This window comes from Balaenoptera acutorostrata, chromosome X, assembly GCF_949987535.1.
Source record: "Balaenoptera acutorostrata chromosome X, mBalAcu1.1, whole genome shotgun sequence".
In the NCBI taxonomy this organism is placed as follows: Eukaryota; Metazoa; Chordata; class Mammalia; order Artiodactyla; family Balaenopteridae; genus Balaenoptera; species Balaenoptera acutorostrata.
Window position 1 is genome coordinate 62020441 of NC_080085.1, and position 19384 is coordinate 62039824.

Below are 19384 nucleotides of genomic sequence, written 5' to 3' on the forward strand. Positions count from 1 at the left end.
ATGAATGGTTTACTGGTCTTCATAACCTTCCCACTTGCCCCCATGGGCAAGTCTGTTATAATGTCTCTGGATCTATTTTTTTTGCATTTCTTAAATAGGAGTAATAACTCACAGGGCTGTCATGAGGGCTGTATGAGACAACATATGTAAAAGTGCTTCATAAAATAGAAAGAAATACAAAAATGCTAGCTAACTTCACAGAAAAAAATTCAATATTCTGTTTTCTCTTCCTGTCTCACTCCCCAAATTTTAATTCTCTTTTTAGTCCTACCAAATATAGTTCTGCTGAATCTCCTGGGTCCCACTAGAAAGTCCCCCAACTGATCTTACCCCAACCTAGGCTCCTCCCTGATGGTGGTAGAAATACTTTCCTTCCCTACTCCTCACTTTCAGTACAGCTCACTCCCCATTCAGTGTGACTGAGAACATCCATAAGGGTTCCAATTCTGGATTCTCAACTTACTCCACAACTCTTAATCAAATTATTTCCTCTTCTCTGAGCCTGTTTCTTCATCTAGAAAATGGGGATAATAATGGTAACTATCATGGAATCGTTGTGAGGAATAAATGAGTTGATGATTCACATATTGCCAGGCACATAGTAAGCTCTTAACAATAATAATAAAGGCCATGGCTTTTTTTGTCCAAAGGTTCTTTAATTTTAAAAAAGACGGGATCACCTCAGTGCAAAAGTAAGGTGGGGTAATCTAGCTGTGACATCTGTCACTTTCTGATATCTGGGGCTGATCTGATTAGCCAAATAGAAGTGCAAAAACATGCTACTAGCTCTCCCTGTTTGTCAGCCAGCAAAGATGTATGTAGCACTTACTGGATACCAAGGCACTGGGGGAACACAACCCCCACCCTTGAGGAGTCTGGTGGGAGACCTAAACCCTTAAGAAAAAGATCATAGCCTAGGCACCACTGTCGATTTGGCAGCGGTGCATCCTGATTGCAGGCTTCACAGTGTTGGTAATGGCAGAAATTACAAAACAGGTAAGGGTAAGCATTAATACAGCAGATTTATTAGATAATATGGAAAGGTTTAAAGAAATGCAAACAGGTTTTGGTTTCTTTGATGAGTTATGGGGAGTTCTTTATATATTCTGGATGTTAACCCCTTAGCAGATATATGATTTACATGATATAAACATTCTTAAATGATACACTAATTTGAAAAGGGCTATAAAAGGATGGATGCATTACAATAACTTCTTCTTGCAAAACAAAAATGAAACATTCATAAGGAAAAATATTAGAAGAATATACATCAGAATGTAGCCAATTATTTTATCTTGTTGATACCAAGAAGGATTTTTGTTTTATTGTTTTTTTCTTTGTGCTTTCTATACTTCCAAGTTTTCTGCATCAAATATGTATTATTTTTATAATTAGGGAAATTATCATTAAAGTTATTATTATTATTGGTATTAAAGGTAGAGTCCTAGAAAAAAAAAAAAAAAGAAAAGAAATACAAACACCTATCACCTACTAGGCCACTTAGTCATTCAACAAACATTTGCAGTGTGCCTACTTCCAAACTAGATGCTGGGGAAAAAGGGATGAGTCAGCCACTGTCTTTGTTCTCAAGGATGACAATACATAACATTTTGGGGGTGGTTTTTTGTTTACAAAGTCTTTTCCATATAGGATTTCATTTGATCCTCCTGACAAAGAGAAAAAAGGCTCAACACTGAAATTACCCCATTAGCAAATACTGAAATTGGGCATTATCCCTTGGCAAAATGAGCAAAATTAGCCAGGTTCATAACCAGGGCTTCTTTCTACCTCTAAAGGCCTGTCACTAGCCCACAGCCACCTAATATAACTCTGATGTCCCTTGGGATGGAGGAAACAGTTCAAACTCATCTGAACTTATCAGGATCTGAAGGCCACAGTAGTTCTACCTTATTTCCAAAGCCCCACAGCCTTTAAAACAGGCTTTCACTCTTCTCGGGAGAGAATGCTATCTTCTAGCTTACAGTTCATCTTGAGGCCAGGAATGGCCAGGCTGTTCTTCCAAGTTTCACAGAAGAGGGTCATGTTACTTTCAAGAGGTGGTAAAAGAAAGGAAATAAAAATGAACTCAAGAAGGTTCAGTGCATAGTTGGCAGTCTCTGCCTCAACGATCTTCTCCCAAGCTGGGCCACATGGAGGAACCAAGGGTCTCAAAAGTGAACAAAGCACAGCAGGAGTATAGCAGAGAGAGTTGGAGGAGGCTGTAAAGATGAGGGAATGTCTGGATGGATGGATGAATAGCAGTTTTCAGGAAGACAAGAGAGAAAAAGGCTATGGAAGCTTTCCTTGCCTCTGTGCTCTATGCTTTTCACCTAAGACCCAGCAGCCTGCAGTGAGGTTACCTCCCTCCACGCTGTCCTCCCAACCAAATATCAAGACTCAAGGGCAAAAGGTAGGTCTTATGAATTCAGTGTCGCCAATACCTGGCACAGGGCCTGGCACAATCTTAATACAATGAGCGAGGTAGGAATTAGCCCTTGAAGCCAGCTCTAAATCACCAGATTAGAGATAAACTGCTTTCCTTTATTAAAGAACATGAAAATTAAAGGCAAAAAATAGCTCAGTTCTGCCTAAACTCACCATTTCAAAGCACATTTAAACAGAACACAACCAAGGTTTAAAACAGATATTGAAGAAATGCTGTCTATGTTTCCCCATCTAGGACCTAGAAGCAACAAGCCCTCACAACGAACAATTAGCCCTAGTTGTTCATCATAGACAGTAGACATTTAGCCTGGAGCCTCAGGCAGGAGCAGCACAGCCCCCGCTAACAGCAGACAGCAGCCCGTGCATCTGGAGGGTAGACGTTTTGTCACCATAAAGAGAAGCTCTGCCAGGCAGAATGCAGCATGGGTGGAGCTGGCAGCAGATGGGGTGAGTTAAAGAGGATGGGGGTTAGGAGGGGGAGTCTATACATTTCTCAAGAACAAGGTCTAGCTCTTATATACATCTGTATGCCTGGTGCCTGGCCTGGCCCCGGGCACCATAGGACCACCTGTACTCTTGTGCAAGTTGTATTCCTACAAGGGCACCCTGCCAAGGGGTCTCAAGTTGGGGACAAAATTCAACCAAGCCCAATGCCCTGTCTGAGTGCACGTGGATTTTAATTATTAATTATTATTTCAAAATTGGTCCACCCAGAGGATGCTCTATTTTTAAATAGTTATGACCAAAACAAGTGACTATTTCTAATTGCTACGCTCAAAGAATGTGCCTTTGTCTAACGGTTCCACCAAAAGGAGTGGGTTTTCCTCATTGGTCTATCCAGAGGAGGTACCTTTTTTGCCATCCCTCTTCCTCGAGGGGACACCTATTTGCCATATACACTACCAGCTCCCACTGGCATCTAACAGGAGTTCAGTACATGCTAACTGGAATGAGAGGAGTCTTCACCTTCACTGGATCTTCCTCCCCCCACCCCCTCCCCACATGCAGCAGATAGTTTTGAAACTACAGGCACAAAATGTAAAGCCTCTGTGCGAGTCACTAACATTTGTGTCCTAAATCTACCATTTTCATTACTTTGGAATTATGGGGGAAAAGATTTCACTGTGCTATTTCACAATGGGGAGTAAACTTAGGTAACGCGTTATTCCAAGAGGTAAAACAGGTTAGAAATTGGAATACAGTGAGACTTAGCTATCCAGAAACCTCAAGACATGAGTCTCTCCTAAGAGCAAAGTTTCCTGGGAGCTGGACTCTTCCCAAACTTTTTCATAAACTTTTTGTTTAATTCGCACCATTCTGAGGGCAACTCTTCCTCAAAACACACTTCTCAGCCTTCTGAACCAGATTCCTCTGAAGATGCTGCTGCCTCTTCTTGATGCCTTGTTTGTTATCCTCAGCATCATCTGTTGCTGGGGACACAGACTAGAAGGGTTGCCTTTAGTATCTCTTCCCTCTGATCCCAGCAGGGAGAGGGGATACTAAAAGTGGCCTCCCAAAGTTTTCCCCTCTCCCTTGTCACCCTTGTCCCAGCATTTCTCAGGGGCTGATGATAGGGTCACCTAAGTGGATGCCTCAGGACCCCAAAATAGCCACAGGAGAGGTTCTGTACTCGAAGTCAGTGCAACCACCGACCCTGGAGACGCTTTTAGACCAGTCCTCTTCCTTTCTCTGGGCAGCTGCTGGCCTAGATTCACATTCTAAAACTCTATTTCTATTGGGATCGTGGAGGAGATAAAAAGAGAAATACTTTTTCTTCTAAACTGCATTTGTTGAAGTATAACAGATATGGGTTTAAAAATACTGCACACAACAATCTACACAGTTGTTCTCACTACTATGCACTGTCATTAACGTAATAATCTACCTGCATGAAATGGTGTACCACGTAAGAGAACTGAGGAAAGCACTAAGTCCAATCTAGATGTTGATTCAGAGGCAACCATTTCAACTTCTATCTATGATTTCTGGCATAGCCTGATTTGGAACACTAAATATTACAAAGTGGAAGTTTCCTTCCTCTTCCCTGTACTCCAACAACCCTGTGCATAGTGGAATCTTAATATTCTTTTGCAAAGACAGGTAAGTTGAGGTTGACTTGATGTAGGGATCCAACCCAGTAACATCAAGAGTGATATTAAATAACTACAACATAAGAAAACGAAAGTATTGTTCTCGCCTAAAATGTCAGTGGTTGTTGATGACGTGTTACAACCAAAAAATGTAAAATAAAAGATGCTTAACTTTACCTTAACATATAGTTATATTCTTTTTATTAATAAAATTAAATGGCTTCATCTTTCTAATTTCCTCTGTTCTCTTATAAAATTTAAAAAGTGTATTATCCAGTTTTAAAAAAATAAAATAATTTATCATACAGAAGACCAGTTGGCCTACAAGGCCATGCCCTAGAATGGTGCTGTCCAATATGGAAGCCACTGTCCACATAGCGCTATGGAGCATTTGAAAGGCAGCCAGACCAAACTGAGATGTGCTGTAAGTGTAAAATTCACATTGAATTTTGAAGACCTAGTACAAAAGATAAAATAATGTAAAATACCTCATTCATCATTTTAATATCGATTGCATGCTGAAATGATACTATTTTGGATATACTGGGTTAAATAAAATGCATTATTAAAAATTTTTTAAAGTGTATTATCTAACTTGGTATTATTACTGCTTATGAGTTCATCCATGAGGTCATATTTTGTCACTTACTTGAATCTAAGTCTGTATTATAGTTCATGCTCATTATCCACAAATACATTATAGTTTTTCAAACTCTGGACGGTCTCTTCCAGCTTTAACAGTCTATACCACAACAGTGGTTCTCACCCATGCCTGCACATTAGAATCACCTGGGGGGTCTTTTAAAAATCCTGGTTCCTGGGCCTCATCCCCCAGAAATTCTGGTTTTATTGGTATGGGGTGGGGCCACAGCATTAGTAACATTTTTAAGCTCTCCAAGTAATTCAGATTTGCAGCCAGGGTCTATATTTTTTACTCTAATTTTAAAAATAAAAAATGCAACCAGACAAGCAGTGTGAAGGATTCTACTCAGGGAGATGACTGAATTGCTTGGTGGTCTGGGCATGCTGTAGACACTACCAAGGTGTGCCCATGACCTTGAGGCTGCCTGGTTGTAAGATTAGGGCTTTTACTGGCTCCAAATCCATGCTGGTGAGAGACAGACCCTCAGGCAAGCTGCCAAATACGTCACTGAAGCATCCTGAGGCCCCAGAAGTTTTGTGAGAAGGTGTTTCTTCACCCATAAACCAAGCTGGTTCTGTAAAACTGGTGAGCCAAGCCAGAAGCCATGAAGCCATCCCGAGGGAAGAGGTGACCAGAGAGCCAGCAGGACATTTGGATGAGGGCTCTGCCCCAAGGCAGGGGATGCTGCCTAGCTGTGCGACCTGCGTCTATCCTCTGCTGCTTCATTAAAGCCCCTCCTTGGCGTCCCAACCTGGCGGGTCCTCGTGGTCAGCCAGCACTACATATTCTGTGACAATAAACATCTCAGATCTACCAGAACTCTCGGTGGTGCCTCGGCTTCAGTTCCAAAGAATTTGCCCCCTTGGTTGGTGAGGCAGTGAACAGATGTCAGTGGGGGAGAGTGAAGGGAGGAGTCAAAGGAAAGGAAAATCCTCAGATTGGGAGAGACGAGCCAGACAGCCCTGGCTCCTCCGTGAGCACACAGGCAGGCATTCTTTACATATTCTGCAAAAGGGAAGAATGGCTGCAATTCGGAGCTGTTTAGGAAACATTATAACTTCATCTTGACAGTATCCCCATCCAGGGATTTCAAAAGGTTTTGTGGAATTTCATCTTCTTAGTATTTAGTGATCATAAGCAGGATTGTGGCATATGGGCCCGGCATTTTCCATACATTATTCTGGATCCTCACGACAACCTTCTGAACTGGGGAGCATTAACCCCCTTTTAAAGATGAGGGAGTGTGGTTCTGAGACACCCAAATCAGCTTATAAGTGTTGGGCAAGTCAGAATTAAACCCACAGGTGCTGCTGCCAAATCCCAAGATCCTCTTCCTTAATATGTCATTCATTGTTTGGTTTTTCTGTTTATTAAAAGTAATACATGCTCATTTAGGAAATTTTGAAAAATACACAAAGCTACAAGAAAAGAAAAAACACTGGCTCCCATAATCTCATAAAGATAACCACTGCTATCTTTGTTATCGTTTGCTATCATTGTTATCACCTTGACATAACAACGATTGTTAACATTTTGGCACATACCCCTCCAGCTTCTTTTTTATGTATGTGCTTTATTTTGGATAATATCATACATGCAATTTAATACCCTGATTTTTCACTTAGCATTATTTCACACATTTCCACATATCCTCATATATTTATTTCGAGCACGATTTTTCTTAGTTGCCTAGATTTGTACCACACATAGACCTGTCAACATTTATAGAACCACACCCATATTACTGAATAAGTTGTTTTCATTTTGGGGTTAGTATAAATAACCAAAAGATGCAGTGAGGATCCGCGAACATTTTCCCCACAATATCTGATCATTTCTTTAGCATAAGGTCTTGGAAATGGAATTACTGGGTCAAGGGGGGATAAGAGCATATAACAACACCGCTAGAATTGCTGACAGCTGTGATGCATGGCCTCCAGCGAGAGCCGAGAGCGCCCAAGGCTTTCTGGTAAAGTAGACCTCACTCCCCTCAGGGCCTGCTGGTTGGGGAGAACAATATGAGTTTGACTACTTCGCAGATACTGGGAATCAGACTATAAATTGCCAGGCAGTTAATTACACTGTTCTCAGAAGCAAATGATTCCACTTAAAAACAGCTGAATCATTTTTAAAACTCATCTCCTCTTTGAGTCCATTTTCCAAGGGAAAAAAATATTTTTCTGATTTTCCCCTAGATGAATTACAGACCATTCTGAAGAATCTATGCTATTTAGAAAGAAAAAATAAAATAAAATAAAACATACAGTCAAACCTCAAATGTCCCCACTCACAAAAAAGCAGGCGCATGAATAATATATTTTGCTCTGGAATGCAACTGGATCCACACAGCCGGGGACACACCAGGCAGGTAGATTCTTGCTTTCTCTCCCTCTTTCTGTCTCACTGTGGCGTGGAGTGCCTCCTGGCCTGGACATCTTAGGGGGACCTAGGACTTGGCTCTGCAAAGCAGGGAGGAGCCAAGGTCGCCCAAGTCTCATCTGCCCAAGGATAATGAACACTTGAACGTAGATCAAGAAAATCTGCAGTTCCTATTACAGCTTCATTTGGACCTTCCTAAGGCTCTCCAGTATCCAGCTCCTTGGTCAGCAAACAGGATGTTACAGCCCCCCCACCCGAGCCCTGAGGGCTCACTCTGAGTCAGGAGGTGCCTTGCACCCTCTCCTCCTGAATCACTTGAGTTAGTTCCTCCCCCACACTAGCCCTCTCACATATCCAGGGCTTAGCACAGGCTACCTTCTGAGCCGGGAATTCCCTCCCCCTCCTTCTTCAATTGGCCAGCTCCAGATCATCCTTCAGAACTCAGACACCACATCCTCCCCGAAGCTTTTCCAAGCCTCTGAGCTGAATTAGGTGAGCTTCCGCTGCCTTCCGATGACCCCCAAGCTTGCCTCCACGGCAGTACGATGATTCCAGGCTCTCCCCGCTGGACCATGGGGCTGCATTCTAGCTTGGCTCTATATCCTCAGAGGCTAGCACAGGGCCAGGCCCAGAGTCAGGTGCTCAATAAACGTGTGGTGGTTAGAAAGAAGGGAGGAATTGAACTTAATAGGTATTTATTAAGTGCCAAGCACTATTTTAGGGACTGGAGATATGGCAGTAAAAAAAGATAAAATCTCTGCCCTAAAGATGTTTACTTTCTATTGAGGAGCTTACATTTTAGAAAGAGAGAGAGGGAGGGATGGCAGGAAGGGAGGAGGGATGGACAGAGATTGCTCAAACCTCCCAAGGTAAAGGACTGAGCCTAATGGTTTGTACACAATCAGACCCACTGCCTCACATACAAAGCACCTTGGTGCAAGCCTACTTGTGCAAACACAATCCACACATCTCCTGTCTGTGGCATTATTAACGCAGCCTTGTCCATTAAGTTTTTGCCATCCTATGGAGGTTCCTCAAAACATTAAAAATAGAACTACCATACGATCTAGCAATTCCACTTCTGTGTATTTCTCCAAAGAAAATGAAAACGCTATTTCGAAAAGATACATGCACCTCTATGTTCACTGCAGCACTATTCACAATAGCCAAGATATAGAAGCAACCTAAGTGCCATCAACAGATGAATGGATAAAGAAGATGTGGTGTATAGATACAATGGAATATTACTCAGCCATAAAAAAGAATGAAATCTTGCCATTTGTGACACCGATGGACCTAGAGAGTTTTTTTTTTTTTTTTTTTTTATTTACTTATTTTTGGCTGTGTTGGGTCTTCGTTTCTGTGCAAGGGCTGTCTCTCTAGTTGTGGCAAGCGGGGGCCACTCTTCATCGCGGTGCGCGGGCCTCTCACTATCGCGGCCTCTCTTGTTGCGGAGCACAGGCTCCAGACGCGCAGGCTCAGTAGTTGTGGCTCACGGGCCTAGTTGCTCTGCGGCATGTGGGATCTTCCCAGACCAGGGCTCGAACCCGCGTCCCCTGCATTAGCAGGCAGATTCTCAACCACTGCGCCACCAGGGAAGCCCCGAGAGTTTTATGCTTAGTAAAATAAGTCATACAGAGGAAGACAAATACCATATGATTATACTTATATGTGGAATCTAAAAAACAAAACAAATGAACAAACATAACAAAACAGAAACAGCATCATAGATGTAGAGAAAAAACAGGTGGTTGCCAGAGGGGAGGGGGTGGGAGGGATGAGTGAAATAGGTGAGGGAGATTAAGAGGTACAAACTTCCAGTTACAAAATAAAGGGGTATTGTGCGGATAAAGTGTAGAGTGTGGGAAATATGGTCAATAATAATGTAATATCTTTGTGTGGTGACAGATGGTAACTAGACTTATCATGGTGCTCAATTTGTAAGGTATAGAAATATGGAATCACTATACTGTGCACCAGGAACTAACATAGTGCTGTAGGTCAATTATACTTCAAAAAACATACAAATAAACTCACAGAAAAAGAGATCAGATTTGTGGTTACCAGAGAGGTTGGGGCGAGGGGAGGGGGAATTGGATGAAGGTGGTCAAAAGGTACAAACTTCCAATTATATGATAAGTACTAGAGTTGTAACGTACAACATGATAAATATAATGAACACTGCTGTGTGTTATTTATGAAAGTTGTTGAGAGTACATCCTAAGAGCTCTCATCGCAAGGAAAAATATTTTTTTCTTTTTCTTTAATTTTGTATCTATACGAGATGATGGATGTTCACTAAACTTATTGTGCTAATCATTACATGATGTATGTCAGTCAAATCATCATCCTGTACACTTAAATTTATGCAGTGCTGTATGTCAATTATATTTCAATAAAACTGAAAGAAAGTAAATAAATAAAGTGAGAAAAAGACATTGCCATCCTGTGTACTCTAACTTGAAAACTTCAGTGAGAGCTTATCTGAGTGAAATCATGGAATTCTTTGGAGCAGGGAAGAGCTGAAGGCTTGAACCAGGAAGGTTAAGCCAGTGCTTCCCAACAGAGGGTAGAAGACTCTAGAAGGCCATCTAGATAACTCTGGAGGAGTTATCACAAGACGTCCATGAGTCTGCAGATCCACCAAGCATTGTTCATCTACTGAATAAGCACTATTTTGCCTATGTGTGAAGACAAGGTCATCAATTTTAAACCTACAAATTCATGTAAAAGCATTGCTGAATTCACAGTAGCGCTCTATCACTGTTTGGGTTTTTTGGTTTTTGTTTTTTTGTTTTTTTACCATAGGGAATTCTAAAAGTCCAAATTCCATCCTTGGACCCCGAACCAGACTGAATGGAAAATCCTATGGGGTGTGAACTGGGGTCCAGATTCTGGTTATCTTCTTTCCCCCACCTAGAGAAGAAGACCGGATGCCCAGGCACCCTGTGCTGATGTGCTGGGAAACAAGATGGCATCGACCCCTGCAGACTGGGAGCTCTTCGAATGAACAGACTGGGTCTTATTTACCTGTGGGTCTCTAAAACCCAGCACAAGGGTTGGGGGCAGGGAGGAGACAGGACCCAAAGTTGTGCCCTTTCTTCAAAGTTAGAAAGTAATGATCTGAGGAAAAGGTGATCTGAGTCCCTCAGAAAGGGCATATAGAGCAGCAAAGCTAGTAAGCCTGTTAAGCTACTTAAGCTTTGAAGAATAATAAATCCATACTTTGGAAACACGTATGTTAAACACATTTTTGGTAATAATTTTACTTTCTCATTCCCCTTGGCTTTTAATAAAAGTGCCTTTGGAAATGCCAACCAAGCTCTGCTGTAATAACAGAAAATAGTCAGGATGTGGGTGTGTGATAAGAAGTGCCCACAGTTGGATTAAAAGCTATTAGGGAGAATAGCAAGTATAAAGATGACAGAAGGATTGTGAGGGAAAGATCCAATGGAAAGGTGACCTTCAGAAGACTGTCAGGGTCACTAGCCCAGCCACCCCTTCCCAACGAAAGATTATTTTTCCAAGGCTATTTCCTACTGAAAGCTTAAAGGAGACTGTTTTAACAAGGGAGTCTCTTGCCTTACATCTATTCTCTACATGATGCAAGGCTGACCTTCCTTCCTCCCCTCCACCTCCATCTCACCCCCCAAGTCCCAACTGAAGAAACCCCAGGAGGCCTGTTCTCTAGAGAATCCCTCAGTTCCCAAAGGTAGCAGTAGTTACTCCTTATCCTGAACAAGTTCCAGCTAGAAAAAACGCCACGGCAGTGACTCTCAATGAACAACTGACTTTGAACTTAGCATCCCTGAAGAGGGCAGAGCACTGGCTTGGATGGCAGAAGCCCTGGCTTCTAGATCAAGGCCTCATGCCACTGACCTGCTGTGTGACTTAGCCAGTGCCACATTCCCCAAGGGGCAGATTAAGTCCACGCTTAGGGCACCAACAACAGGAGTACAAAAGAGAGAGAGAATGAAAGAATCTAATAAAAAGCCATTTTAATTTCAACATACAGGTGGAACTTCGAGTAATCTTTCAAAATAAAATTTTATTTGAAGGTTTAATATTGTTTCACTTGGAATTAGGTATGGAGAGGCACTATAATCTTTCCAGCACTTAGGGCTACTAAAGGTCTTGATTCAGTTGGGTGCCTTTGGACAAGTCCCTTCCTTTTTCTGGGCCTCAGTAGTCAAGTATTATGGTGCGCATAATGGTTAATGACCGAATTTTTGGTGTCACAAAGTATAAACTGACTCCACCCAAGCCAGAGAAGTACAGGGACAAATGATGCAAATTCACCACCCTCCTCCTGACACCTAATCAACTCCATAAAGATCAAAATTGAGCCCAAGAGCTATAATTTAAATCCTCTCCTGTTACTCTACTATTCCGTCATCCTGATGCTTTTATCGCTTTAGCTGTTGATGTATCTAAAAAACGGAGAAGATTAAATTTCTTGTTTCTAAAGCAGAGGAAATTCTAGTGGACATTTCGGTGTCCAAATTTCCAGGGAAGATGTTTTCAACACATGGAAATACCATGAAGCAGACCAGGAATTTCATGGTATTTAAAAGAAAATGGGCTTGCTCCCCCTCCCTACTCTGTCAAGCCAACTGTCCCAACAGTTTCTGGGGCTGACATGTAGGACAGAGACAAAACTGAGCCCTGGTAGAGTGCCACAAAACTGAGCCCTGGTAGAGTGCCTGTTCCAAGTCCCCCAAGTTCCTCCTGCTCCATCCAGCTCAAGCAGGCCCCTCCTCAGTAGCCATGACAGTCAGGTTCAGGGTCTACCATACCTCAGCTAATGGTAAACTGGCTGCAGTCTAGAGGTGCAGTTTCCATTCTTCATCTCCATATAGACTTACAACAGTCTCCCCTCACACTGGAATTATGATTTAAACATACATAAACCAGCTGTCCTTTATGATTTGGAGCCAGAGTTGCCACAAAGTTGGAAAATCAAGAGGCAGGAATCTTACATAAAGATGAAGAGGGAGTTTCCACCATCTACCCAACTGGCTGTATTCAAGCCAAAATCATTGCAAGAAGGAACAGAGCATCTTTCCCACAGCAAGTTCATGGGCTAGTGTAACATGATAGCTCCCCAGTGTTATTAAACATACCTAGCAGTTGTCTAGTGCTTCAGTGACTTCCTTGCTTGCACAGGAGATATTATACCCCCAGGCCAATGGCCTGATTGCTTTTGTAATTATCATTTAAGCACCTACAAACATTAAATAGATGTCTGAGGGAGAAATTGGAAAGCTTGGATTGACTCAGCATATGGTGGCAGGAATGGAGCTATTTCCCACTGGCTTTGACCATGCCATTCTTGACATGAAGAGTACAGAATCCAGGACACGAAAGCAATAAAGCGGGTCACATTCAAAGCCAGATGCGAGGAAAAATGCAAGTTATAGGCAGGGTTATGCCAAGGGTGCGGCAACAGCCACAGATCCACAACCGGAGGAGCCTGGTGCAGTCCTGTAACACACCCTCTCCTCTTTCCAACCCCCATCCCCCACCCCAGACCAGTTACAAGAGCTTCTGGGGCAGTCTCAAAGGGGTTCAAGTTACCGAAGAACAGCCTTCAGTGGAGAAGAGGGTGTTGCCAGGCAACCAGCCCAGCCCAGTCCCACCCTTGTAACCTTGAAGATGGTGGGGACACGACCCCTGATTGTGGAGAGAAACACCTTGGATTCCTTTAGCATCAACTTTCTCCTCCTCTGTCTTTCTCCCTCTCCTCTCCCTGTCCTCCCCCTGCTGCCCCACTGCCTGGCCCAGCCTACAGTCTGGTCTCCGCAAGCCTGAAGGCTATGGGCCAGTCTGACTTGTCATTACTCAGTCCGGAGGTGGCAGCCAAGCTGTCCCCACAGGAGGCTACAAACTGCTGGCCTGTCAGGTGTCATTCACTCTGCCCATGTTGCTTCCAAACCTTCCTTCCCAGTTCTTTCCTGCCCTCATGACCAAAGAAACAGCTAGAGCAAGAATCTGGGGGAAATCCAGCCAGATAGAGGATATACAGGGTAAAATGCTGACTGGGAGTGCCCACCACCAGCAAAATGGTCAGTAATGGAGTAGGAGCTAGGAGGAAAAGACACGGGGAAGAAAAGAGCAAGCCTTGACATTGGTGGGGAAAAAAAAGCATTTTTAATTGGGGTCAAAATATAATATGCAACCTGCTTGAACACCTTGTTGAAGCTTATGCCTGAGCGACAAAGGGGTGGCCAGGTGGTGCACTGATTATGCGCCCCAGCTCCCTTTGCATTTGGCGCTTGTGCTCAGATCATTGCTGAGAAGGCCTAATTTAAGTGCTACGCAATCAAAATTCCTGAAGAGAAAAGTGTGCAGTGGGAACCTCAAGGGGAGTCTAGGGTAGGGCATTAGACCAGAAAATGGAAAACCAGACCTTCTTGCCAAATTAAGGTAGCCTGTGTTCCATTTACGCAGCAGGCCCCTCAGTACCTGAGCCTGCAGATAGGTGCACTCTCAAAGGCAAGCAGCCACACCAAAGATGAGAGATAGCCACTCTCCCAGCTCTTGCAAATTTCAAAGAAGCCAACCCAATGCAATTTATCCGAAGAATTGCTCCCTTCCTTTAAAAGCTCTCCATTGCATGAAGCCATCTCTTTCCCAAGGCAACTTGGTGAAGCCATTCCTTCCCTCACATGGAAAGGACAGAAAGGCACAAATTGGAAAAGTAGAGCCTCCTCACTGTCCTTAACTTACCCTGCTGCACTCAGTAGGTGGCTCTCTGCAAGCTGTGTGGGGATTCTGAAAATAACTCCGCAAGCTGACTTATAAAATTTCTCCTAGGCTAATCCTGGTAGTCAGTGGGACCCCAGAAAAAAAAATCAACAATGACCTTCCTACCCTCTCTGTTAACTGAGAACTAACCAGACCTAAGGCCCCAGCTTTCCTGCTCCCCTGCCATGCAGAGATTTCTGGTCCCATGTCTACATTCCATGTGGCAGTCAACTGTGTCTTCCACCTTCCTTTCCCCACTGGACCCAGTTCATTTTCTCTACAAGTGACCTCCACCATCAACATCAGAGGTCAGAGAGTTTTGGGAAGAGGGGTGCCAGGGCCTATGACACCTATTCTATGGAAGGCGTGGGAGGGAGGTGAGGTCTGCAATGGAGAGGGGCTGACTCAGACACTTCTTTCCCAAGGCAGCTGGAGGCTTGCAATCACAAGTCAGTCAGTAGCCATATTCTGCCTCCATCTGAAACTTCCTGTCCACACTGCTCCTTCTCTCCCCTAACTTCCTGGTGGCACCAATTGGCCCTGGTACCTGGCATGCCCCAGCTGCGGTCAACATTTCCAGCACATTCAATCCCCTTGCTTTCTCCAAAAGTCCCACACCCTAAAGGATCACAGCATTCCCATGGAGAGAGGATTCCCCATGCAAAGTGTTGGGGTCCAAAGTAGTAAAGCACAAGGGCTCGCGTTGCCCTCCTGCCTCTCACGAGTCCTGCGTGCTCAGCCAGGGCACCACTGGGTTTCTCAGGCATGGCTGATTTCTAAAGGAATCACAGAACTGATGACAGTTGCTTTAAACGGTTCTCCCAAGCAAGTCTGTGCAGCCGGACCCTAGGGGTAAGGGGTCAGAGAAGCCGGCTGGGAGGGGGAGAGTCTCTCCTCCCCACCACACCCTCCGGCCTCCCCTGGAGCAGCAGCTCCGACCTCGCGGGGAGAAGCGGGCGGGTGGGCTCTCAGACACTTCTTCGAGCGAGAGCCGCGATCACACTCCAGCGCGAAGTTGCACAGGTTTAAAGTCGGTAGGCACCGCCGCCAGGGCTCCTGCCGCCGCGTAGGTGGCCGGCGGCTCCGGCGCGCTTTCCGAAGTGCCCGAGCTCCTAGACTGGAGCAAAGACGCCAGCGGCGCGGCCATTTGGTTCCCGACTCCGCGAAGGCTAGGACGCCTCGGGCCTGGGGGCGGCGCCGAAGCGGTCCGGACCCAGCAGCTCCCGGGGACCCCCGCAGGTCCCTCCGCCTTCTTCCCCAAGATCCCCAGAAGGCGGCCGCCAACCCCAAGGCCGGGAACCCCGAGGGCATATGGCCACTCGGGACGGCGCGACCGGATCCAGGAGCAGGAAGTTCCAGCTGGAGTGCGGCGGGCGTGGAGTCTGGGAAACGGGATCCCCTCGTTCCCCGAGGGGAAGGGAGGGGAGGGCCGAGGAGGGGCTGGGAGGGCGGGGGAGGGGTGGGCGCAGAGCGGGCGCGGGCTGGCGCCCCCACAGGCGAGGTGCACGCGGGGCCGCGGACCGCCCGGGCGCAGCTTACCTAGCTCTTCCTCGTCGTCCTCCGGACCGAGCAGGCGGCAGGGAAGGCGGCGGCGGAGGTGCACGGTGCGGCGGCACAGGCTGTCGGTGCGGCGCCCCAGGGCCAGCAGGTGCCCCTCGAGGTCCTCGAGCAGAGCCAGCGAGTGGCCGCAGAGGTCGGCGAGCTGCCGGAGCAGGCTGAGCGCGGCCAGGTGGCTCACGTCGCGGAGCTCGGTCAGCGGCTGTGGCGGGTTGCGCGGGCACAGGCGCTGGGGCACCACTGTGCGCCTGTAGAACGGCATCCCGGGCGCGGGCGCGGGCGCGGGGGACCAGCCTGGCGGCGCGGCCGGCTCGCCCCGAGCGGCGCCTCTGGCCCGAGCGCCCCTGAGCGGCGGCCCCAGCTCCGGGTGTAGCAGGCCCCTGGGCGCGGGCCGGCGAGCGGGCGGGCGCCAAAGACGCCGGGCGGGTGGGCGGGCTGACGGGTTCCCAGCCTGGAGCGCCGGCTCCCCCCGGGGCTGCACACTCGCCGGAGCCACCAGTCCCTCTGACTCTGGTTCGCTGGGCTCCTCCTCCTCCCCGCCTTTCTCCACCTCCTCCTCCCTCGCTCTGCTACTTCGGGATCCCCCCACCCACCTTTTTTTTTTTTCTTTTGCGGTCAGAGATTCACAGATTAACGCTTGATCCGGGAGAGGAGGCAAAGGGAAGTAGGAGTAAAAAGATCGAGCTGGAGCGTGAAAGAAGGAATGTCTGCGTGAGTGGGGTGTATGTGTGTGATGTTCGTTCGGTACAGTATGCGTGCCCGCGTCCTCCTGTGCAGCTCCAGTCCCAGTACTGATGGTTAAAGTTTTCCGCTTTGGTGTGTGTTTTGTTTTGTTTTTTCGTTGTTGTTGTTTTCATTTAAACTCTTTCTTCGTAAATAATAGAAATTCAAGGGCACCCGTGCCCACACCAACTAGTAACCAGCGGAGACCCGTCGAATAGTCTGACCTCATTCATCTAGATTCCCTTTCCCAAACATGTACTCAGTGCCACGCACGGGCTAGACGACTAGACTGTGAGTACAGCCTTCTAGCGCCCAGGAACTTGGAAATGAGGGGGAAAGAACCAAATATCTTACTCGACTGCTCAGGAGGGCAGTGTCTCTGGGGAGTCCTGGACTACTGTAAAGGATCTGGAATGAATGAATGAATGAAAACAAACCCATTCTCTGGAACAAGATTCAGTTCAGATAGAGGGCCACCGGTCTGTATTTTAAGCCAAAAGGGAGCCCAGGGCCCTCTCCTCTTGGCAAGGCCTCCTGGCTGAGATGGACTCTGTCTCTGGCCATAATGGACTCCTGGGATGTCCACTGAAGTACAGGAGCTGGGGTGCGCTTTCAGTACTGGCAACACTGTGGTCAAGTCCTGATTTCTCTTCACTGTAGAAGGTAGAGGAGAGGGGGATACTGGCATCCTCAGAAAAGCAGAGTGCCCGAGTGTGCATATGTCCCTGTGCCCTTGGGGAGTTTCCACTCAGAACACTTATTTTCGACACACCGAGTTCCCATCTGATTCTCCTTTCACTTCTTTGACTTCGGTGTGGTTCCACTTCTTCCTTCTGGTAATTCTCTCTTCATCTTTCCTCCTAAAAATGTTCCCATCCTTATAATCCCTTATAGTCTTTTAGTAAAACACCTTGGACAGAATATGTGTGTCTGCACTAATGATCCTGAGCACGGACTGTTTTCATTCATTCCTTCAGAGAATTGTCTCTTAAACAGTTCAAGGTGCTACAACTAGTTAAGAGTAATCTTAGATTTCCCCAGCAGTCCAGTGGTTAAGACTACGTGCTTCCACTGAAGAGGGCACGGGTTGGATCCCTGGTCGGGGAGCTAAGATCCTGCATGCTGCACTGCCAAAAACAAATAAAGAGTAATCTGATTACCCTTTTCAGTAAATAGCTATCCCTGGTTCAGTAATTTGGAACACGAATACTAGAAAAGTTGGGTTCTAATTCAAAGAAGAATAAACAAATGGGCAAAAGACAGCCCCTTTTCTGAACTGTAAAATCAAGTTGTGGAATGAGGACCTGAAATTCTCTATTTGGCAAACTCAAACCTGAGCCAAGAGAGTGACTGACTGGCAGGAAGTAGGGACTTGGCTGGACTCTCCAGGGATAGTTTTCCTTGACCTATGGGCTGTTTAGACTGATCTCCGTTCCGGAGAAAAAGAAATGAGGTACCAGCAGATTGAAGGAGACTGTGTGGGCAGAGCTTCACTGCCAGAGGGTGACAGGCCTGGCTCAGGCCTGGTGTCTGAGCCGCCCTCACTACTCTGATTCCTGAAGCTGATGAATCTTTCAGGGCTCTCTAATAACAAGCTCAACTCCAAGCAAATCAGCTTTAGCCCCACGCCCTTCCCCCAGCTGAGTCCGCTCACTCCAGCCTCTTCAGTGCGCTGGCCCTGGCTTTCATCAAGGAAACATCAAGGACTTGCAAAGGGGCCACCTCAGAACAGAGCCCCTCCTCCCTTCCCAGGGCCAGACCCGCACTGCACGTCCCATGGAAGAAGTCAAGGGAATACGTATAAATTTCCACATTCCTTCATATCTCCAGTCTCTTCCCAACAGGAAAGGTGAGACCTCGAGGTGGGCCTGGATGTAGAGAGCCTCTGAGGAAGGAGCACAGGGGCCTGGCTCCAGTCTGTGGAGGGAGGGTTGGGGTTCTAGAAGTGCCACACTTCGGCCAAGCTGTCCGGGGCAGGCAAGCAGCTAAGGTGAAGGGTTCGGCCCCATGCTCCCACATCACCCCCCAGCACAGCATTCTCACAATCATCCTTGCTTAACAGTAATGATATTTATTTTGTCATGATATTGTCTCTCCCTCTAGACTGTTAGCTCCATGAGGGCAGGAACCATGTCTGTCTTGCTCACTGCTGTGCTCCCAGTGCCAAGCCTAACAACTGGCACCCAGGTGGTACTCAGAAAATATATGTTGATGATGAATAAATGAAGCTGAACTAGAAGCAGAGCCTGGTATGAAGAGCCTTACTAAAGGATTTAACTTGGCCCAACAGGCAATAGAGAATCATTGTGGATTCTGGAGCAAAACGCTGCCTGATGCAGGAAAAGGGCAGGGATGCTACACCCCACCTTCGCCCACGTCTCCAGGGCCAAGTAGCCAGAAAGTACTCCTTGAATGAAACATTTGCTTTGATTTGTCTAAAATCTTGGCACTGCACATTCTGAGAGGCCCCTAACAACCAAGCCAGATCTGAAAATGCTGGGTGCTTTCTACCCACCCACCAGCTCCCAGACTCCAGGCCTGTAGTAGTTCACCTGTCACTGCTCCAAGTTGCAATCTGAGCCCAAGCAAGGCCCACCTGTGGAATTGGATCTAGGTCTGGTCTAGAAGCAGAGACTAAGAAAGAGTGGCCAGACAGGTAGGAGGGAAATGGGAGAGCTGACCACTCATGACCAGCAAGGCCTTCCCACCTTCTGTCCTGCCTAACTACCCGCTGCTAAGAACCTAGAATTTCAATCAAAACTGAATCTGAAAGAATAAATAACATAGGATATGCCATTTT

At 46.3% G+C, this 19384-nt stretch overlaps 1 protein-coding gene across 1 annotated transcript in view; it reads right to left on the minus strand.

The window, feature by feature from the left end:
- LOC130706257 (homeotic protein empty spiracles-like) overlaps nt 1-17303 on the minus strand; it is a 62810-nt gene extending 45507 nt beyond the window's left edge. The window contains exons 1-2 of the mRNA XM_057537646.1: nt 17204-17303; nt 15844-16545 (exon numbers count right to left, since the gene is read on the minus strand). Of these exons, the coding sequence (XP_057393629.1) occupies nt 15844-16545; nt 17204-17303 (802 nt within the window). The remainder of the gene's footprint in view (nt 1-15843; nt 16546-17203) is intronic.
- Nucleotides 17304-19384: the final 2081 nt, after the last annotated feature.